At 36.9% G+C, this 24,356-nt stretch overlaps 1 protein-coding gene across 1 annotated transcript in view; it reads right to left on the bottom strand.

Annotated features, from left to right (window-relative positions):
• The window catches only part of LOC113082607 (spectrin beta chain, non-erythrocytic 4-like), a 73,248-nt gene that overhangs the window by 21,822 nt on the left and 27,070 nt on the right, over window positions 1–24,356 (bottom strand). The window contains exons 11-19 of the mRNA XM_026254187.1: window positions 22,653–22,811; window positions 22,272–22,574; window positions 22,001–22,151; window positions 17,623–18,493; window positions 16,594–16,731; window positions 13,320–14,076; window positions 11,988–12,190; window positions 9,318–9,408; window positions 3,899–4,045 (exon numbers count right to left, since the gene is read on the bottom strand). Coding sequence (XP_026109972.1) covers window positions 3,899–4,045; window positions 9,318–9,408; window positions 11,988–12,190; window positions 13,320–14,076; window positions 16,594–16,731; window positions 17,623–18,493; window positions 22,001–22,151; window positions 22,272–22,574; window positions 22,653–22,811 — 2,820 coding nt within the window. The remainder of the gene's footprint in view (window positions 1–3,898; window positions 4,046–9,317; window positions 9,409–11,987; window positions 12,191–13,319; window positions 14,077–16,593; window positions 16,732–17,622; window positions 18,494–22,000; window positions 22,152–22,271; window positions 22,575–22,652; window positions 22,812–24,356) is intronic.

Here is a 24,356-nt window from a genome sequence, read left to right as displayed (position 1 = left end):
AGTTTCATCAAAGTAATATTGTCTCTGTGACTTTGCATGTCCTTTCAAGATGGCAGCAAACTAAAATCTGACTATTGAAATGTTGGTAATTAATATGCAGGAGATCACATGCATGTGAACACACAAGGAACCAATGACACACAATATTGAACTGGTCAGGTACCATATTGCTCTGGGAATTAGTTTCCCCGGGCCCAGAGGCGCAAAACATAATAAATACCCTCCAGGAAACATTGTTTTGGCAGGAGATATTATCAAAAAGTCCTTTAAGGATGAAAACCATAATTTAAGGACAATTGTAAAAAATGGAGAAGGATTAATTGAAGATGGATTAAAAACTTATGAGGGGCCAAGAAAACTATTTGGATAACACTTTATTTTAGGGTGATATAGTTGCGCATTACATGCACTTTCTATAATAACATTAATTTATGTATAATTACAAGCGACTAATCCTACATTAAACCCTAATCCTAACCTTATACTAAGTAACTACAGTTACTAATTATTATTTATCAGTGCCTGTTTGTAAAATTACACTATACCAAGTTAATCTTAAAGTGTTACCAAAATTGGACAGTAAAAAATATACAGTATCTTTGTGTGATTATGTTTTTAATTTGTAGATTCTGATGGTTAAAATGTTCATAAATAATATTTTTTTTCCACTTTAGCTCTAGTTATACATAATATCACATACAAATGTGTACATTATTTTATTTATTTATTTTTTGGGTGCTGTAAGAGGAAATAATTGATCAATTCAGTTACTTTACATGGAAGTATTTGAAGTATTTGTGTATCATCTGCAGTGAGCTTTTTTAAGCAAATTTAACGTTTTCTGATGTTTCAGTGTGGGTGAGACACTTTTATAAAATGCTTAAAAATTTTAGTGTGGACGTAGAACGTTTTAAAACAAAAAAATCAATTTTCAAATGTATCCGGATTAATGTAGACATAGCCTCAGTTTGGTTCACTACACAATCATGAGGAAGACTGCTGATCTGACAGTTGTCCAGAGGACAATCACTGACACTCTTCACAAGGAGGATTAGACACAAACATTCATTGCCAAAGAAGCTAGCTGTTCACAGTTCATTCTGACCTGGAAGTGCATCTCATCACTTCCTGTGAGCTGTATACAGTACATGGATGTGTGAAGAGGAGGCAGCACAAATGACCTTCACACATGGGAGAACTGGGGTTGGGCTGGGGGTGGGGGATGAGGAAAGCAGCATCTAGCAACAGACACATATTCCCTTTCCCTTCACTTGATTTGGCATGACTTCTCCATCTGACAGCTGCTGGGTGACTGACATTGGATCAGAGCTAGTCAATACAGCATGTTGTAATTCTAACGCATGTGTCCATGAGGTGAGATGCTGCATAACGCCTTTTACTGGAAAATACAGATTAATGAACAGAAGCTCTTACTATATGAGCATGTAAAGAACATACTGCTTTGGTAGTTTGCTTTGCAATTGATGCCCTTCAAAATTACCTAAAATGCTTAAATTACGGACAAACCCTATTTTATATATAGGGATACATAAATGGTAGGCAAGCTGTTTTTTTTCTCTTACTTAGCAAACTACTGGTAAGTCATTTCTGACCACATATTTTAAAAAAGCCTGTCACAAGAGATTAAGAGATGCACATGAGCAATGACATTTTAACTTAAAACAGCGTGTAGCATGTCAAAGTACATTTTTTTGCATGGCAGATCAAATTAATTTGATATCAAAGCTAATTTGTCCCAGTTAATATTATACATGTTGGTGAATCGCCAACATTTTTGGCTAAAGTGTAGTGATGAATTATTAAACTAAGACACTGGATGTGACTGACCAGAGAAAATAAATTTTTTGATAAATTAACACTTCGGGTTTGCTGAACAAGTAACTTTGGGGCTATAAAAAGAAACAAAAACTGTCCAAACTAAAGATTGATTTGTCCCTTGTGAATACACCTGTGAACACGGTGAATGTGTAAAGCATTTATGTAGCAGGTACAGCAAGGCAAAGACGTCCGAATGGGCCAAATTCAGCAGAAAATAAGAGCGCGGTACATGAATCCAGGGCGCTCTTATAAATTTGTAGCTAGCACAGTTCAGCATATTTCTATTCCTGGTAACTAGTTTAAGGTTATATGACAGAGAAATGAAATAGGCCTCAGGATTCAGCTGTCTACAGGAAATACTAGGTCAAGAGAAATCTGCACACACACACACACACACAGTTCTCACATGCTATCACACGCTATCAAGCTTTTACATAATATCCATGATGATTATGCTGGTAATATCAAGCAAGCAGCATGTATAAGCAACTTGAATTTTGTGATTACTTTGTGTCATTCGTTTTGGAGTTGTCTTGCTAGGCCAGATATTAAGAGCGACTTTAATTTAGGCTTCAGTTACAAAAATAGGTATTAAAGGAATAGTTCACTCAAAAATGAAAATCTGTTTAAGTATACTAACCCTCAGGCCATCCGAGATGTAGATGAGTTTGTTTCTTCATTTGGAGAAGTGTAGCTTTCCATCACTTGCTCAGCAATGGATGCTCTGCAGTGAATGGGTGCCATCAGAATGACAAGTGAGTCCAAACAGCTGATAGAAACATCATAATAATCCACAAGTAATCCACAGCACTCCAGTCCATCAGTTAGTGTCTTGTGAAGTGAAAAGCTGTGTGTTTGTAAGAAACAAATCCATCATTACAACTTCAAAATGTTCAATACATTGCTTTCACCTACAATAAGAGATCTTCTTGTAGAATCATAAGGAAAATATGAACAGATCAAGCACCATTTACAAGTCAAAACAGCTCTAAACAAATATGTTGGTGGATTTTGATGTCAGAGGACAACAGGAGTGGGCATTTATTTATGGATTATGGAGTCATGTTGTGGTCAAAAGCAATGTTTAAAAATTAAAACGTCTTGGTGGATTTGTTTCTTAAACATGGAGCTTTTCACTTCACAAGACATTAACTGATGGACTGGAGTGGTGTGGATTACTTGTGGATTATTGTGATGCTTTTATCAGCTGTTTGGACTCTTATTCTGACGGCACCCATTCACTGCAGAGCATCCATTGGTGAGCAAGCCATGTAATGCACACTTTCTCCAAATCCGTTTCCACAAACTCACACCTTGGATAGCAAATGTTATTTTTTGGGTGAACTAATCTTTAATAAATGTGAATCATTTCTGTAGATCAGTTCAAACTCTGTATTACAATGAATAAACTCTGATTTAACCCAGAAAATATACATATAAATATAACATCTAAAAATGTATCCTTTTTGTTTTTCGCCGACCCTGTCGCACACCCATATTATCTGTCCTGTCAGATTCATACACATATTCAAACTAGTATGAGTAAAGACGTCTAATCAGTTCCAGGTATCTCACACTTACTGACCCCAAAATACACTTCACATTCATAAGTGTAGAAAATCTTGGCATATCCAGAATACATCAAACACACAACAACAACAGCATTCAACAACATCATATTTAGTGGCTGGCTTCAGAAGATAATGTGTATAATCCAATAAATATGACTAACAATAATTACTAAGCAAAACAATAGAGAAAGTGTGTGTGCACCACTAAATCTAAATGATACACTAAGCAGATTTGCCCTTGTTAAATGCCATGCCATCTCTGATTACTGGCTCTGTTTCACACGAGCCGTTGACTATAATGGAATATGAGTCAACAGAGAAAGACTTTCAGCTGAGTGCTGTTTTCATTTCAAGGTGCCTAACAGCGTTTTTCAAGCCAAGTGAAGAATGGCACCGAGCATTTGCACACACTTAATTATCTTAATTATCTAAGATTATGAGCTACTTTTAGCAAAGATAGTGAGCACAGCATAACCCCGAGAACTTACTTTCTCCATCTTGTCCAGCCACTCCTTGTTCTGAGCAAGTTCTGCCATGAAGGTCTGGTGTTTTAGCCACTTCTTATGAAGCTTCTGAGTCTCGTCGCGAGATGTGTCGCGAGCCATTAGCATCTTTTCTGCCACCCAATCACCAATCTGTGAAACACACATCAACACAGGCGTTAGGAGTCACACTCAAAACTCATGTCTAACAAAAATCATGTGATCCTGTGGTCTGTGATCTGATTTTCACACCTATTCATTTCTTTAAAAAAAAAGACATGAGCATACATAACATAGACATCTTCTATGATGAATATGACATTGAATGATTTAATAATATTTCATTATTATATTAGTATCAGAATCTGTGTGTCATACCAATATGCATATGCCATTTTTGTCATGTATCAAGAATATCATAAAACTATGAATGACTCTCCTTCAGAATTAAGAAGACAATGATATTCATGTATCAAAAATGCATTGTAAAAAACAAACAAACAAACGTTTAAAAATTAGGCTATTAACAAAACTTTGCATGTGTAATGAAATTTTTTATTACTTTTTACTTTCACCACAATATATTTAGATTCTATAAATTATTATTATTTTTTAACTTTTGCTTACAAACACGAAGAATTCTTCATATACATATTTTAAAAAGATTTTTCTTACAACAGATCATTAACAATAACATTTGTGATACACTGCATATAGAAAATAACACAAAACCGTAGTAAAACACTACTTTTACACTAAAGTCTGTCCCTAAAGATGATCAAAAATGACCCAAAGAAAGTTTCCGATGTACAAACAAAATACCACTTTATTTTTCCGCTTCCTCTTCAAACAACAGCTTATCATATAGGTTTTATTATATTTTATAGTAGTTGTCAGGTAAATGTCGTGCTGTGACAGCAGTGCGACATGCATTACTCAATCAAAACTATTTTCTTTCTCATTCTTTTACAGTTATTATGTTTATTTGTGATAAATAAAAAGTCAAGCATTTGTTTTTAAAAACATATATATATATATATATATATATATATATATATATATATATATATATATATATATATATATTGTCACACTGCAGAACTATTTAGGTGAACTGAAAAAAATTAATAAAAATAAAATAACAATAAGATTAATAGGTTGAACCATTACCTAAAATATACACTTCACATTCAGTAAATGCATAAACATATTTCATGATGCAATATATAAAAATGCCAATATAATAATTGGAAAAAATTGATGAGTACATTATATGTAAACTAATAGTAGCCTATTTTTAAATATTATTATAATTACCACCTGAATCAGTTTGTGAAGAATCTGTCAGTCATGTTCCCAAATCCACATGTTCACCTGCAGCCCAGGTGAGCAGCACAACCCAACTTTGGCCAGAACACACACACAGCCCTGGATGAAATATTCAAGACATGTGCGGAGAACTCAGCGAGCACTATTTTTGGACCAAACTAAATCCTCAAATGACAGAATAAAATCCAGTGCATACCAGAAGCGCTGTGCATCTTAGTAGAAAATCCCCAAAAAGGTACAGAATATTAGCTGTCTGGAGGCCGGACTGAGTTACAGCGAGGAGAGAAATGAGCTCAGCAGTGGTGATTATCGATGTACAAACACTAGCCACAGACAGAGAGAGAGAGAGGGAGAGAGAGAGAGAGAGAGAGAGAGAGAGAGAGGGGGAGAGGGAGAGAGAGAGAGAGAGAGGGAGTGGGCGTTGGAGAGTGTCAAGAGGGAGGATGTGGGAAGCGTTTTATCCCTCCCTTCCTCAGAGTTATCCAGACACACTTCTCACCCCGTTTTCGCAGTCTTGCATCTCAGACAAATCCATATTGTCTTCTTTCAGTCCGTGCTATCTCTTCCTCTCCTCCTCCTGTTTTTTTAATATAAGCTTGACTCAATACTGCGGAGCTGAAAGACCCAGTTTCTCCCGCTGCAGCATCCACGATGAGAGAAAAGCATGCGGAGAGACAGACAGATGGAAAGCAAGGGAGAGAGACGGGGTGGGAGGGGGAGGAAACCATATCGAGAGAGGGGTGCCTACGTAGTTGCAGGCGTCACAAGGACAACACTAGGCTTTTTAATCGAATACGAATGAGAGACTGAGGCGCAGCGAAGCTATAGAGAAACAGAGGATCAAAAAATGAGGGAACGAGTAGCGATCTGACAGATCACAACCTGTACTCTTTAAAATAAAGGAGAAAAGAGAGGTTTCACAGCGATGCCACAGAAGAACCATTTTTCCTTCCCAAAATAACCTTTTAGTGATCAGTTCTTAAAAGCTCTGTTTTTGTATGGAAGCTGGTTTCTGCCAAAGGCAAGAAAAAAAAAAAAAAAAAAAAAAAAAAAGTGAAAGTGAAAGTGAAAGTGAAGTGACATTCAGCCAAGTATGGTGACCCATACTCAGAATTTGTGCTCTGCATTTAACCCATCCCAAATGCACACACACAGAGCAGTGAACACACACACACACTGTGAGCACACACCCGGAGCAGTGGGCAGCCATTTATGCTGCGGCGCCCGGGGAGCAGTTGGGGGTTCGATGCCTTGCTCAAGGGCACCTAAGTCGTGGTATTGAAGGTGGAGAGAGAACTGTTCATGCACTCCCCCCACCCACAATTCCGTCCGGCCCGAGACTAGAACCCACAACCCTTCGATTGGGAGTCCAACCCTCTAACCATTAGGCCACGACTTCCCATAAAAAAAAAAAAAGGAAATTGTAATTTTTTAACAGCACAACACTCACTTTTTCCTCACAATTCACACAAATTTAGCAATAGACAGTCAGAATGTAAACTCACAATTTTGAGGAACAAGTAAGAATTGTGAAATGTTAAGGTTATAAATTTGAAGCTGTGAAAAATAAAGTCAATATTGTGAATCAGACAGGAAATGGTAGAACCAAAAGAACAAAATTCTGAGGAAAATAAAGTCAGAATTATGGGATATCAACACAGAAGAGTGAAAAAAGTCTGATTAGTGTGATTGAAAGTCGCAATAACCTTTTTAAAAAAAAAAAAATGTATTTATTTTTTTGTAGTGAAACAGGCCTCCATAATTTTTTTTAGTGCGAAGAACATTATTAAATATATATATTTTTTTACACCATATGGAATGGAAAGGTTCCAATGATGTTAAAGGTTTTTAAGGAAACTTTATTTTTAAGAGTGTGCACATATACTTTAGGACAAGTCTAACCTCTCTAAACACTACGTGACCTTTGCCCTCATGAGGCACACAGTGCTCTTGAAACCATTTAGGTAAATCATGGCTATTCCTCAAAGAGACCCCGGGGTCTGATGGCGCAACAGATCCAAGAACGAGTGAACGACCATCCAGGGACATGGGAATTAATTATCCAGTAAACTGATGATTAACTACACCAACACCAACACACAGGTGTTTAAACTAAGACAATGACGTGATACTTCAGATCAGGAAACATCACAAAGGAACAACCACTGTGAGCAAATGAGAAAAGTGCCACATAGTTTATCATTCATTCAGTCAAATTACTGACTATTTCTGCTGTACGCACTATACACTAGGCTGCAAGATCTGGGAGAAAAGGAAAAAAACAATTGGGATTTTTGATGGGGATTTTAGAAAAACTAACAATTATTTACCATTTTTTATTCCAAAAACATACAATATTCAGTACAGTATGCACAGGTTGTTTATTTTAGCAAGCATTTGGTTATGCTTTTCAGTGCATACAGAAAGTCTGCATACAGTATACACTCTATGCTATTTATAAACGATATGGCTTTGCATAGGAAGTATTTCTGCTATTTGATTTTCTAAACACAATGCATAAGAGAATGTGATTCAGTGCACTCGGACCATCTCTGATCATTGTGTTCTTATTCACACGTGTTTGATAGCTCTTAAAGAAGGCAGATATCTGTCCTCAGCCCTGCAGTGAACACACACACACACACACACACACACATACTACTGAAGTTCCCTCTCTCTCAACTGAATAAGTGATGAGGAGACCTGCTAAATAATTGAGCATGAGAAAGGAAGAACAAGCAAAGTCTAAAGAAACCTGTAGGTTTGGCCCACACTGGAGCCTCCTACTGTACAACTGCTTTCACACGGCATTTACCCACAATGCTCAGCTGTTCAATGTCATTTAAAGACGCAAACTAAATGCCATATGTACTGGAAGACTCCTGTACAACATGACTAAGCTGAAAGATCGTAAGCCTAATGAATCAGTTTCTCATTGTAAAAAAAGAAATACACTTACAGTAAGTATGCTTTTATGGAAATAATATACTTAAAAGAATATACTTATGTGTGAACTCAATTAAATGTTTTTGGATTGTTGTTTAAATTCCTATTAAATGCAGTTAGTTCCAGAGAGTACTTTTTAATGACTTAAAAAGGATTGAAGTATATCTTTAAATTTAATTTCCTGAAATGTGGAAAACTAAAATGCATTTTAATGTTATTCTATTAAAATTTGTATGTCATGCATTTAACAATATATAATATGTTTTATAAAGTTGTAATATAGCACAGTTAAAAATATTTTCAACTCTAACTGTAATATCAAATAACACTACAGTTAAAATTATAATTACCGTAAGTGCATGTTAGTCAACACATACAAATTGTGTACCTGTTTGAAAAATGACAAAAGTTTGTTAAACATGATAAATTTTAAATTAAAACTTTCAATTTATCATTACTACAAACTGTACTTTTTAAAAGTGTACTTAAGTGTGTTAAAAGAACAAAGCCATTAAAATGCATCTCTTTAAGTGCACTTAAGTAGTCTTTTATATCATTAATTAATAATATCTTTAAAAAAGATTTAAAAGTGCACATTAAATTAAATTAAATTAAACACACTCTTTTTCACAAGGGTCAGCAAAGTTTCCTGCAACAAACCCTTTGTCCAAATGATATGCTGATCACAGTCAATCAGACATAACTGATGTTTAATATACAGTCATATGGAGCAGGGTTTTGGACCAATGAGCTTTCACTGTAGGCGAGATTAAAAGAAATGATGACACTGTTTTTAAAACCAAGTGACCATTAAAATGTCCTGCAGCTCGACCAGCTTGACTAAAACACATATCACTTTATTGTATTGCAACTGATTAGGACGCTCCCTAAGAGTAATTTAAATTTTAAATTTTGCAACATTTAAGAAATGCTTTTTGCAAGTTACAAAGAATAGTAGAAACAAGCCTGAGCTTAACGTCTAAATATTTCTGCTACATTGAAATCCTGCATTTTACAGATGCACAGATTTACTTACAGCGAAACCAAACATCTTTTGGTTAAAAATATCATGACTTGCACAAGTTTCACTCAAAAACAAAGACAAAGCGTGACAGTTTTATGGTCTGTGCTCGGCTGGCACTCATCCTACCTCATGGCAGTCTTGTAGAAACCTCTGGAGCTCCCACTGGTCATTGAGTTTATGAAGCCACTGCTGAGCGTGTTCACGGTTCTGTTTCCCTCTGTGAGACGCACATAGATACATAAACAATCAGAAACTTGTTTCTTATTTATGATCAAACAGTTAATTTTTTGTGACAGTGTTTCATAGCCGAGTCTCTGTTTAAAACAGAAGGTCATTAAAGATTCCATACACAAATGCGCTTCGAAATCCAATTTCACGCTCCTCACTGAGACTGCATTCAGATCAGTGACCGTGGATTCTCAGCGAGTTTCTTTGTTATGCCTCTATGGAAAAAACATCTCAAATTCAGTGTGTCTATAGGAGCAGCTGCACGTTCTGTGCCACAGTAAAATGGAGGCCAGATACAGATGTCAGGTGATAAGACGTCTTCGAAGGACTGCTTTTAAAAGTGAAAGTGCAACACGGTTTCATTAACAATGGTAATTGATGACAGAATAGAGGTTTTGCTATGAAGCAGAATTAAAGAACAGTTGAACGCAATACAGCTTAACTAATAGTAAGGTCATTTTTTAGGAAATCGTGCCATTTCTGCATCATTTATGACATACCAGATATAATTAACAGGATACTGAGCTTAGTCTTCTTATTTGATGAAGTCACAATATGTGACGCAAAATAAATAAAAAGAAAAGTTAAAAATCATTGGAAAGTTTTAACTTTTTAAAATGTATCATCATTTCTTTTAATGAAAGAATTTAAATCTAGGTCAGATGGGATGAACAAGAAAAAAAAAGACCTAACATTAGTTTTTATTTAAATTAAAATAGGTTTTCATTGTCTATATTTCTTTAATAGTAATTTTTGTATTTTCAGGCTGAAAGCACACTTCAGCATATTTACATTATATGAAATGCAATTAGTTGAACTTTTGAGTGTATGTTTGACCCACTTAAATGGGACATCTTTATATGTCATTTCATAAGTTTTCCATTGTCTTTGTAAAATGGTTAAAGTGCACTCCCGAACGCACTGACAAGCATTTACTGTAAATTACTCTTTACAGTCATTTTCTCTTATTGTAATTTTTTTTTAAGTACACTTAGGTGGCCTTTTATTTCATTAATATTCTTTTATCTGCAAGCAACAGTTTATTAAAAACATACTTGATAGTTTTGAAGTGCACTACAAGTTTAATATAATTACAAAGGCTGTTTAACCCCGAAACACTTAAATTCAACAAGGTTGAAAATAGAAGTATCACAGAAATATTAAAATATTTTTGTTTTAATTAAAATGTATTATGTAGAGATGTTTTGACCCTGACATTTGTGCTTTTTTTAGTTGCTTATAAAAATAGTTTAAGAATCTGCATTTTGTTGACCACTAATCTGAATATTAGATATTCCTGGACTTGATCAGACATAAAAAAATATGATTTCTAATGTAAAGCCATAACATTTTAAAATGAATTGATAATAATTTTGGAAGTTTTCGATTTCTTAAGGACCAAACCTGTTTCTGCCACCAAATAAAAAATTTAAAAAGGTAATTGCGACTTTTTATTTCACAAAATTGAGTTCTCTCACTTTTTTCTCGCAATTATGAGAAATAAAGTTGCAAGTGCTTGACATAAACTCGGAATTCTGGCTTTCTTCTCCATTTTGAGAGTTTATCTCTCACAATTGTGAATTTTTTTGCAGACTTGCGACTTTCTTTCTTAGAATGTGAAATTTATGTCTCGCAATTGCTTCTTCTCTCAGAATTGTGAGATGCGAATTTTAGTCCAATTACAAACTTACATTTCACAATTCTAAGAAAAAATGTCAGAATTTTGAGTTGATATCTCACAACTACGAGTTTTAGAATTCTGAGATTGAAAGTAGAAATAAAATTTCTACAAGGAACTTTGCTGCAGTTACACAAACTAGCTGGGGACTATTTTCAGGTGCTGCGTAATCTCACTGCACTTACTGCACCTGTGGTACAGCAGCAAAGTTCCTTGATTATTATACGGGAATGAAAGTATAGTTCCTAGCCATATCGGCCTAGAAAATCACAACTTTCCATTTTCCATCATTTTTAGTACACAATGTAACTACAGAAGAAATTTTTAATAGGAAAAATATAGAAACTCTTTGGTCATTTTTGAGCGAGATGCTAACGGTCTAATCAGTTTCAATGATCTATGCTAAGCTAAGCTAAAAGTGCAACCGCCAGACCCTGAGATCGGCTGAATGGTTTAGAAAACGATTAAACTAAACTGTTTAACCCTAAGGGAATTGGAAAATGAATCTATTTTCAAAAAAGTGGAGTGTTCTTTTAAAAGTACACACACACATAAAAAAATGTTTTGTATTTGTATAGGTATTTGAGGTTCTATATAGCACCACTAAGTGGTTCTTTGGCTCGTAATCATCAGGAAATCAATGTAAGTGCTTTTCAATTTTTTTTTTAATATCAAAAGATTTTAAGTCAGAAATATAAAAAACTATATTCAACTTGAACTTCTCTTCTGACCTATCACTTTTCTTGCAATTTGTTTAACATAAAAGTTTTAGAGTTGTGAGATAAAGTCACAACAGCCTTTTTAATTTTTATATTCAATGGCAGAAACGGGCTTCTACACCAACCAGCTCTATGCAGCATAAATGTTCTCATAAGTGTTGTGGTTTTGACCTGTTAGCGAGCAGATCCACTCTCTCTCTGATGCGCTCTGAATAGATGTTGTTCTGACTGATGAGGCTCTCTCCCGCCTCTATGACAGCTTTAATGCGGTGCAGGTTGAGCTCCATGGTGGTGGTAAAGTCCTTGTGCTTTTTGATGGCTGCCTCCACCGTCTCCACTGTGGTGGGGAGCTCCACGTGGGCCAGCGCTGACTCCTGGGGAGAGGAGAGAAAGACAGGGTGAAATACTGCTTACAGAAAGCATCTAAACTGAGTCCAGATCAATTACACTAAAAGCAATCCATAATCAGGGCAAACGGCAAGCCGTTGGTGCTGCAGTAACAAACACTTTGAAACAATATCAATGCTCACATATTCTTCTGTGGCGATTCCACAAATGTTTTCTAACTCGGTCAATTCTACAGATTGAAGGCACCAATACAAATGGTCTACTTAAATTAATTTTTCATGCAAACAGAAACAGTGTTGATAATTCTTAAAACCATAATTTTGTAAATATGTTTAGTTGTCCTTACAATGTTCCCATTTATAAAGGTGAAGCTCAAACAATCTTAAGGAAAAGTGGCAAATGAATGCCACTGCCATGTGTGTTACTGGAAACCAGTTCACACTCTATGAATCTGTGCCCGCAGGCAACAGCAAACCACTCTGGGCTTTCAGCAAACCACAACAGACACGGGGTTGAGGAAATGCATGTCCTCTGGCATTTAAACCACATTTATGATATTCTTATAAAGTGATGACCCAACATAAAAGCAGCAAATGTCTGTGAATATGAACTGAGCAATGACCTTAAACTTCCCTGATGCTCCTGACATTTACAGATGTGACCTGAAAAACATCAGTCAGATCTGTTCCTGTGTCCTAATGGTCTGCTAACTAGAATAGAAGTCATTAAGTCTCTTATCTCAATTGTTTTTTCTAGACAGTAATGAGATCTAAAAGAGAGCAAATGGAGATTTCTCTCAATTGCATTGAACTTTTTACTCAGGTTTGCCTCATTTCTGAGGGTGAATTGGTTTGGACTAAAGTACTGAAACCTGCCATGTCTAAACCCTAGATTTAGAAGAGAGCTCAACAATTAACCCTATTAAAATTTAGACTGTTAATTTTATGAGAAATATTAGAGACAAAACTGGTTATTAAACATACAGCAGGTAAAATAATAATAATATTTGACACGTCAGCATTTTTATCAGTAAGGGGATTTCTAAGTGGGCTATTGACACAAAATTTCCACCAGATGTAGCCATCAAGCCAAATACTGAATTCATACAAAGAAATCAGAACATTTAAGTATACAAGTCATAATAAATAAAGTCACCTGGTTATTGAGGAAAGCCTCGGCCTGCTTGACGTCCCTGAGGAAGAGATGGAAGATGTGAGCTTGCACCAGCACCTCCCTCCTGCTCTCCCACATCTCCAGCAGTTTGTTCCAGCCCACGTCCAGCTTGTGCAGCCACTGCTGCAGAGCTCCATGAGGCAACGGCGCTTCCTCTGTCTCCAAGAGCTCATTCACAGCCTGGAGACGTTCGTAGTCCTCTTCGTACCTTCCGATCTCCTCCTTGAGTGCGGCGTGTTGGTTTATCAGCCGTTCTGCGTCTTCTAAAGCATTGGGAAGCTCATCCGAAGCAGCAGCTGTCTGGGTTTGCACTAACCAGGTGAGGAAGGAATCCAAGTCTTGGATGAACTGTTGCAAGCGGCCAGCAACCGTTAAAGAGTCTTCACAGCCTTGTAATGTACGCTTTAGCTCTTCCCACTCCACGCTGATGCCCTCGAAGGGAACCAGGATGTCTATTGCCTTGTCCGGATAGGATGTGGCGAGCTCCTCCGCTTCCTCCTGAAGGTGAAGGAGCTTGGGCTCGAGAACCGTCAGAGCTCCCTCCATGGTGGAGAGACGGCGCTGCAGCGCCAGCACGCTGCCCAGGTCACTGCCCACATACTGCGTGGCGTCTATGGCTTTCCGCTTGTCCTGAATCTGGGACTTGATCTCCGTGCATTCCAGTAAGTAGTTCTGGATGAGTAGGATCGAGTCCAGGTGATCTTTCTTCTGCTCCACCAGCTCCACGATGCGGTTCCACCTGTGATGCACAAAACAGAAAGCAATTTAGGTGAGTTTCTTGATTTCAGACATTTTTGGATTCGAAGACTCTGTAAACACTTGTATCTCTGTTAAAGTCAGTTCATTCGGTTTGTTGTTTGTTACTAAGTGTGCATCGCAAAGCCGGTGTGTTCCCTGTCTTGCATTGCAGATGTGTCACTAAAATGACTCTTTAAACACTGATGTCTGTTAGCTTTGAGGTCATCAGTACTAGTGCTAAAAGTTAACAAGGTGAGCTTTTATTAGAGATAAGTGCTTTTCTTAAAAGGTCCAAAATATAAAAAAAAAACAGAAAAACAGCAGGGTCATTATACTCCACTAAAGCTAAAACTACATTAAATCCATCCATCCATCCATCCATCCATCCATTCATCAATACTTAAGATAAAAAATAAATAAATATATTTTATTTAATAAAATAAGGAACATTTCTCAATTTCTTGCACTTATAAAAAAATCACAAACACAAAAAAAATTATAAAATGTTAACTAGAACGAAAAAGAAAGTGGAAAATACAAAAATGAAACATTATTTTAACTGTACAGCTATGATAGGGATATATATGCAATTTTATCCTATTAAATACTCTCTAGAACAGTGATTTTCAACCTTATTGACTTCAAGGCTGTTCATTGTCCTCAACAATATTTGAAGGCTCGCTAATACTAGTTTTGCCACTTCTTTTAATCGAAAGGCACTCATACTTAAAAAAAAAAAATAACAAAAAATAAATAAAACAATTATAGTTAAAATTAAATAATTACTTTTCAAAATTCCATAAGCTTTAAGAGCCACTGATCTAAAAGGAGAATTAATTGTATAAACGAACAAATTCCTATTTAAAAAGAAAATGTTAATTAATAAATGCTTTAATAAATGAAATGTTAATTCAAAATATTTTTGACTGCAAATTTTGTACTACATCCTATTGTACATCATTCTGTTACGATCTAGAGTAAGGCTTGTATAATGCAAAATAAAAATGACTCTGTTCCAGAAAACATAACTCAGTCTGAATCATTCTCAATTTATGGACGCACACACACACACACACACACACACACACACGCACACATACACACAAACACACACACTCTAAAAAACAGCCTGAGGATGTACCAGTGGGTCACAGCTCAAGGCCTGAGACACAATATCACTAATCAAACACAGAGGTACAGGGTATGCTTTAATTAAACATTCTTTTTAATGCACTGTGGCATTAAATATTGGCGAACAATAGCTGTGAATGTGTTTGGGTTCGGCCCGTAGTGCTTTAGCGCCGGGTCAGGCGTGCACTGTATGTGGCAGCCACAGCAGATGGCAGCACGCTGAGAGACGCTATTTATGCCAAAGTCAGTCTAAAACGGATCACTGGAGTTTTTCACACATACGTCACAGCAGCTAAAGACGCCTGTGTAGAGCCGCGTGTTTAAAGTGACAAACAACAGCAGCATCAGGAATGTGCATTTTTAAAAATGAAAACAAATAAGATCAAATGAAAACAATTATATATCAGGTTAATGAAAGACTAGCATGGCATAAGAGAATGGAAAAACATGCAACAAAATTAGCAATATATGAGAAAAAGACAAAAAGATTAATTGTCCAGAGATATTTGAACAGAAAAAAATAAGTAATTTGCATAAATAAATAAAATAAAGCGTTTAAGGTTTGAGCCCAACAGTGCCCACCCATATTTCGACAGCTTCATTTACAGATTTTTTTTGAAGCATGCTTTTTATTTTATTTATCTTTATTTTTGTTTAACTATTTAATGCACTTTCCCACCTGAGACCTACATTGTAAGTAGGTAATTTATTATTTGCATATTATTGAAAAAGCTAATTTCTTTGTAATTCTTTTCAAAAAGTTAAACTTCCATAAATTTTTGATTCATTATATGTAAAACATTAAAAAAGTTTTTTTTTATTTTTTATTTTGATGATTAGAGCTTACAGCTCATGAAAGTCAAAAATCCAGTATCTTAAAATATTAGAATATTTCCTAAGATGAAAAAAAAAAAAGATTTGCAAATCAAAAAAGTTTTTTAAAGTATGTTAATTTATGCACTCATACTTGGCTCTGGTTCCAGACGAAGGGCTCTTTTTTGCATATAATGAATCTAGAATATAAGAAAGTTTCACTTTTTGAAATAAGTTCACGATATTCTCATTTTTTTTAGCACCTTTAATTAACTGGTGATGCACATGATGCAATAGTAATTACAAAAAAAAAAAAAAAAAAAAAAATATAATAATAATAATAATAATAATAATAATAATAATAATAATAATATATATATATATATATATATATATATATATATATATATATATATATATATATATATATATATATATATATATAGGCTGCTTAGGCTACTGTAGCCTAAAGGTTTATGCATAATAATCAAATAAAATTTCATATGGTATTTTCCATTAAATATACAGGATAATGTTGTACGTCACACAAAATGTACATATGATGTGGAGTTACCTGCTGTTCAAGTGATCTTGACAGCCCCTGACTTCAGTGGAACTGGGGTGACCAGTGTCTAAGAGCTGCTGGACGATCTGATTAACATCTAGTATCCTTCCCATCAGGCTGTTCATCTCCTGGTCCAAACTTTCAAACCTAAGATGCAGAAAACTTACTTCTCAGATAAGAAGATATTCACTGGTAAATCACAATAAATTGGGTAATTACAAAAATGCAACATAGGCTCACTGGAAAAACATGCTTTTACCTGCATTTTTGTAAAACTCAAAAAATGTACCTATACATACAGTACAATTCAGTTCCAGATTAAATAAACACTAGTGACAGTAAAACATCAACAACCTTTATTCATTTTCATACAAATTATGATTAAAGCAGTAGATCATCATTTAATAAAGACTTATTTTCACACGGCTCCTAGAACAATACTATGTAATGATCTCAGAACACTTTTGAACAACCTGATTGCATGATTTGTAAACTAATACATTTTGAGGTTTGCATCACATTACCAGCTCCAGCTAAACAGAAGAGTTTTGAGTACAGATTTAAAAGTGACTAGTGTTTTATTACATCTGATCTCTTCTGGAAGCTGGTTCCAATTGCGGGTGGCATAATGGCTGTAAGCGGACTCCCCTTGTTTTGTGTGAACCCTTGGTATTTCTAACTGCCTCTATCCTAATGATCTGGGTGCTCTGTTGGGTTTATATTCAGTGATAATATCTACAATGTATTTAGGTCCTAGACCATTGAGTGATTTATAAACTACTAAAAGTACTTTGAAATCAATCTTAAATGTAACTGGAAACCAGACCTGAGGACTGGTGTGATATGCTCAGGTTATTCTGGTTCTGGTCAGAAATTAAAAAATTCAAAGCACTTGCGGAAATGACATCACAGGCTCAGCTGAATTTTTCTAATGAGCCTCGGTTGCAAAATTCCAAAATTAGATTTTTCAATGCAGTGACACTTCTCAATATTTTCTGGGATCAAAGTAGACAAGCAACACGTGACGAACGCTCCTACCTGTGTGCGATCACCTCCACGTCCTCTAGTCTTTCGGGAACCTCCATCCTGTTCAGCCACTGCTCCTTCTCATCAATCCACACCTCACAGGCGTTCACCTCACTAAACATGCGATACACAGCCAGTGCGTCATGGAGCCACTGCTGCCGAAGCACGGCAACTTCTGCGACCTCTGTGTAGAGCTGCTCCGTCTCAGTCATGCGCACTCGCACCTCATCCAGCTCCCGGTAATGGATTGGCAATGCAACCATGTGTTTCCGAAGGCCCACCACTTGTACACGGTGTTTATCGATACTCTCTCGTACACCTCTGTGCTTTTTAAGAAGAGACTGCGTTGAATACTCATCGTGTCCGAAGTCCTCGCTAGAAACGAGCCTGTAAGCATCCTGTAGCCAAGCTAGCAGATCGTCTGTCTCGGTGCTAAACTGAAAAAAGTCCAGCGCCTCCTGTAGGTTACACAGCCTCTGTGCGGCCTGGTCCTCCAGTCTCTTCCACTCGGCCTTGACCTCCATCAGTCGCTCTTGTATTCCAGCAGTACCAAAGCTCTTCTGGGTGAGGATCTGCTTGCCTTTCTTCATGGTCTGTTGAAGTAACGCACGCCACGCCAACAGCTCTCCAGCCACGGTTTTGTGCTTCTGCAGCAGACTCAGGACACTACTCAGGTCTTTTCCGCAGCTCTGCGTGGCCAAGATGGACGTCTTCTCTCTGATCCAATTCTCTGATTCTTCTACCTCCTGAAAGAAGGCCCAAAGCTCACGTGAATTGTCCAGTTCCAAGCGTCGTTTTGCAGCCAGCTGCTTTAATTCTTCCAGACAGGTGTTGACGTGGTTGACACGGTTACAAATAACCTGAGGGTCACACGGCTGGTAACCTGAGTGAGAAACAGAAACGAAGAAAAACTTCATTGATTTGTCACCAAAGTAATGTTTTTTGGCTGGCTTACAAAGATTAGTTTTTGTCAATGACTTATGAAAGTCTTGAAAACTGTAAATTAATCAGTTTGCATCTTTCATCGAGATAAATATAGCTGTATAATTTCCAGCTTGTTGCTAATTTTCTTTCAGTAATATACAGGTGCATCTCAATAAATTAGAATGTTGTGTAAAAGTTCATTTATTTCAGTAATTCATCTCAAACTGTAAAACGTGTGTATTAATTAAATTCAATGCACACAGACTGAATAGTTTAAATCTTTGGTTCTTTTAAATGTGATGATTTTGGCTCACATTTAACAAAAACCCACTAATTCATCTCAACAAATTATAATACTTCATAAGACAAATAACAGTTTTTTTTTTGTGTGAATTGTTAGCCTTCTGGAAAGTATGTTAATTTACTGTACATGTACTCCATACTTGGTAGGGGCTCCTTTTTCTTTAATTACTGTCTCAATTCAACGTGGCATTGAGGTGATCAGTTTGTAACACTGCTGACAGTGGCCTTCAGCTCATCTGCATTTTTTGGTCTCTTGTTTCTCATTCTCCTCTTGACTATAGCCCATAGATTCTCTCTGAGGTTCAGGTCTGGTGAGTTTGCAGGCCAGTCAACTTTTGGTGCTTTTGGCAGTGTGGGCAGGTGCCAAATCCTGCTGGAAAATGAAATCAGCATCTTCAAAAAGCTGGTCAGCAGAAGGAAGCATGAAGTGCTCCAAAAAAATTTGGTAAATGGGTGCAGTGACTTTGGTTTTAAAAAAACACAATGGACCAACACCAGCAGATGACATTGCACCTCAAATCATCACAGACTGTGGAAACTTAACACTGGACTTCAAGCAACTTCTGCTATGAGCTTCTCCACACTTCATCCAGACTTTAGGACCTTGGTTTCCAAATGTAATACAAAACTTATTCTAATCTGAAAAGAGGACTTTGGACCACTGGGCAACAGTCCAGTTCTTCTTCTCCTTAGCCCAAGTAAGATGCCTCTGACATTATCTGTGGTTTAGCAAATTCCTTGACAAGTGTATGTGTGGTGGATCTTGATTCCTTGACCCCAGCCTCAGCCCATTCCTTGTGAAGATCACTCAGATTCTTGAATCGATTTTGCTTGACAATCCTTGACAATCGAAAAGGCTGCGGTTCTCTCAGTTGGTTGTGCATCTTTTTCTTCCACACTTTTTCCTTCCACTCAACTTTCTGTTAACATGCTTGGATACAGCACTCTGTGAACAGCCAGCTTCTTTGGCAATGAATGTTTGTGGCTTACCCTCCTCGTGAAGGGTGGCAATGATTGTCTTCTGAACAACTGTCAGATCAGCAGTCTTCCCCATGATTGTGTAGCCTAGTGAACCGAACCAAAGTCCTTTTAGGCAACTCGTGCCACTTGGCCGCCATCTTGGCAACTCCTCCGGGCAGTTATTTCAGAATAACAAGACCAGCTCCTATCTAAATGAATGGGCATAGAGTCAGAACTGCACTTTCACTGGTCACCGGGACATAAAAACTCCATGAATAGAAACAGCTGTAAAATATGATAAAAATCTCTGAAAATTTTTGTTTTGATGACTTTGCCCCAAAATAAGGTTTAAAACGCCTTTTTCCCCACAGGTTATAATTTTACTACGCATGCGCAAGGGTTCCTCAACTGTGCACATACGTCAGTGGAACCAGACGATAGGTTTAAATGTTTCCCGGCTTGACTGTTAAATGCAGATGATAGGCTTTCCAGTGGGAGGGGCGGGACATATGCATACAACCGAAATCTTTGCCGTTACGGGTTTTCCTTATATAGTTGTATTGAGGATTGAGGAAGTGGCATGTCTCTTATAAATTGTCTCTGACCAAACTGAGAGACCATTTTGAAGGCTCAGGAAACCTTTTTGAGTTTTGAGTTGATTAGCTGAATGGCATGTCACCATATTCTAATTTGTTGAGATAGTGAATTGGTGGGTTTTTGTTAAATGTGAGCATAAATTATCACAATTAAAAAAACAAAAGACTTAAAGTACTTCAGTCTGTGTGCACTGAATTTATTTAATACACGAGTTTCACTATTTGAGTTGAATTACTGAAATAAATTAACTTTTCCATGACATTCTAATTTATTAAGATGCACCTGAATATGAATTTCTATTCATCAAAAAAAAACTGAAAAAAATATATCATCATTTCCACAATAATATGAAGCAGCAAAACTATTTTCAACATTGGTAATAATATGAAATATTTATTGAGCACAACATTAACATATTAGAATGAATTGTGAAGGATCATGTGACACTGAAGACCGGAGTAATGAATTAAATTTTAAAATACATGAAGATTGAAGAAGAAAACAGTTATTTTCAATTGTAATACTATTCCTGTATTTTTTATCAAAAGAATAAATCGTCTCGATTTGAGAAATGGTAAATTATTTAACAAGATAAAAAAACACTCAGTGGATTTTGATCATTATAGGGTGGTTGTGTACACACACTGCCACCACACATCAGATGACCCCTTTAATATTTAGTTAATTAGTTAAGCTTAACATTTAGTTTAAAGATGAAAATACTAATTTTTAGGGCCTTTTGCACTGTTTTAGTTACTAAATGTACAGTACTAAAGTACTGGTACGATTTTGCGTGAACTATTTCCCAGTACCATTTAAATGGTTGCATTCGCACCGACTGTGTGTACTAGGATGTGACGTAAGACAGTCGACAGCAATGTCATTTGTGCACGGTGTTCAACAACGTTAACAAAGAAGAATAACGTTAACGAGAGAAAGATGGAGGACGCTGTGATCGTAGCTGTGTTTTTGTGGTGTCTCGCAGGTTTCTCAATAATGGACATGGAATGTTGACATATACGTAAAGCGACTGAAAGAATGGAAAGGAGTATTAAGAATCTCCAATGACAACTGGCAGTGCTACATTTGCTACAAGTTCCTGGACTTCAGCGTCTGTCTGTCTGTCACTGTTCACTGTTTACAGTATGTTACATGCCATTTTAAATCATGGCAGATGAGGGTGTTTTCAAACACGTTTGGCCAACCAATGTCTACTTTCATCCCGGTTAGTACCAGTTGTGCTGGTTAAACCCTGCTCCGGAGTAGGAGCTAATTTGGTCTGGTACTAAAATCACCTACTGTACCCAAACGTGGGTAGCTCCACTATTGGTTCTGGTACTATGAAAAGGTCCCTGCAGTGAGAAAGGCCCTAATCAGCCCTGAGCCAACATGGAGTAGTAGTGTGTGCTGAATAGAGAGCAAAGCAACTATTGTGGCACATTATGCAAGTTCCTCATGTAATATTATTTTACACTCTACTCTGCAGAGGTCTCTGGACATCTCAGTTAAAGAAACGCATCCAGCAAACATATATATCATGATCTGCAATCACATCTCGTCACATCACATCTCTCTCAATCATGTTACTGTTTTAAGTTGCTCTCACCTTCAATAGTGGTGAATTTGAGAGCTGCAGTGTTGAGGATTTGAACTCTGTCTGCCTGTATAGAGATGTCAGCCTCCTGTAAACTATGCTTCTGGAGCATGTCCTCCACTTCAAGAAGATGTTTGCCATAGTCCTTAGAAAGCAACTTAACCTGGGGCAAGAATATGGCACTTTGGTCACGATTGTGTAAACTTGACTACTGAATGAAAACATTGGTAATACACAATGTATGTTTTTGTAATCACAAATCATATTGGTACAGTCAACCCACCTGCATCTCCTCCATCCAGTCGATCATGTAGACCATCTCTTGGAAGGTCTTCTGCAGGGCCAAGTTCTTCTCCAGACGGGATTTACGCCCTACTACCAGCTCCTTCAGAAGGCTCCACTGGCCTAGGATGTTTTCTTTGCGTGCTAAGATACGTCGGATGTCATAGTACCCTTCTGACTCCATCTCATTGGCCAGCTCCACAACGACACTGATTCGCTCCTCGTTCGACAGGATGTCTGCTTCAATCGCCTCGTGTTTCTTCATGGCAGCTTCTACTGCTGGCAGGTCGTAGCCAAAGTTATCCTTAGGAAAAGACAAAATGTCACCTGTTTTATTTTATACAGTTAATTTTTTAGAGTTTTATTTCTCTCTTCTGCTCACCTGTGAGACGAGACGTTGGTTTTCATTCAGCCAAGCCTGCCTCATGGTGGTCTTATGATCAAATCGTTGCGCTAGAAGTTCTAGCTTTTCCTGACGAATCAACTCTTTTCTAAGTGCCACGCCCCTCTCGTGCTCCGCCTTCTCTAGTCTCTCCCACACCTTTCATGAACAAAACAAAATATGAGGATTGTTCTGTGAGACAATGTCAAAAATCATACAATAATTTGTATAAATTTATTTGATAATATTTAAATAAAATAAAATGTGAAAATAGTAGGTAAATTTTACTTTCAATAATAATATTACAATTAAATTAAGTTTCATTAAAATGAGACACAATCAGCATTGGTACATACATGAAAATTCTGAAAACATTTTGATTTTTTTTTTTCACAAATATTTTTGAAACAAGTATTTTTTTTCTCACTAAGGCTGAATTTATTTAACCAAAAACACAGTAAAACACAAAAATTTTAAATAACCGTTTTGTGTTTGAATATATGAATATATGAGCTTTTTTTTCTTTTTAATAAGAGTTTCTGCCAAAATCAGTATTGTTTCTGGTCGGTATTGAAAAGTAAATTTTTTATTTTATGCAAAATGCGATATTCGCATAGTTATTAGGTCATGTTCCCTTTCATAGGTAACTTCGATGCTGCGGTGACGTCACCGTATGGGAACACCGTTCGATGTGACGAATGTCTGAAGCCCTATACCAGGGATAGGCAACTCCGGTCCTGGAGGGCCACTATCCTGCAGAGTTTAGCTTCAGCCCTCATAAAAACTCACCTGCCTGAATCTATCTAGTAATCCCGAAAACACTGATTGCCTTGTTCAGGTGTGTTTAATTAGGGTTGGAGCTAAACTCTGCAGGACAGTGGCCCTCCAGGACCGAAGTTGTCTATCCCTGCCCTATACCGTACTGCCAATCTTATTGTCCAAATAGCGCTTAGCACCGCCCTACCCATGCGCACGCTTATACCTGAGTGCTGTGATTTCATTTCATTTCGCTCAGATTTCATTTCCTTCAGTAAAGCAAATCATCTGTGCCCTAGGAAACGATCTCACATTCTCTGCAGCAGTGTTAATTTCGTTGACTAAATATTTTCGTCATTATTTTCGTCACGAATATATTTTTGCGGACGAAAACGAAACGAAAACTAAAAAAGAAGGCACTGATGGAGACTAAAACTATGACTAAATTGATTGACATTATCGTCAACGAATAAAGGACGAGACGAAAATAGACTGTGTGACGAAAATCAAATCAGCAGACGGGAGAGATGCGAGGAATGAAAGAACCGGCAAAACGGAACAGGCGAGACTGCATGAGAGAAGAGAACCAATCCGAGCCTGACTTATTGAGGCGTGAAGCGAAGGTTTTCAGTTTTTAAATGAGCTCCCGGGAAGACACGGCATTCGAAGAGGTGATGTCTAAAAGAGCGACAAAATGTCCACAGCTCACTTCACGTTTGACGACGAACAAAACAAAACGAAGTGTAAAGCACGCAGAGCGCTCATTCGTGGCAAGAACACAACCAATTTGAAAAGACATTTACAGACGAGCCACACGGACATTTTCTCAAATGTAATTTCACAACGATGTTCTTTTGTTTATTGAGCTAAGCAAAATTATAAGACTGCAGTGCGTAGATGTTGTAGCATTAAATATTACGAACTGAAAAGTACTGTAAAATAGCCCCT

Source organism: Carassius auratus, unplaced genomic scaffold (genome assembly GCF_003368295.1).
Source record: "Carassius auratus strain Wakin unplaced genomic scaffold, ASM336829v1 scaf_tig00036604, whole genome shotgun sequence".
Classification (NCBI taxonomy): Eukaryota; Metazoa; Chordata; class Actinopteri; order Cypriniformes; family Cyprinidae; genus Carassius; species Carassius auratus.
Note: the sequence above shows the minus strand (reverse complement) of the source record. Positions and strands in the feature narration are given on the sequence as shown.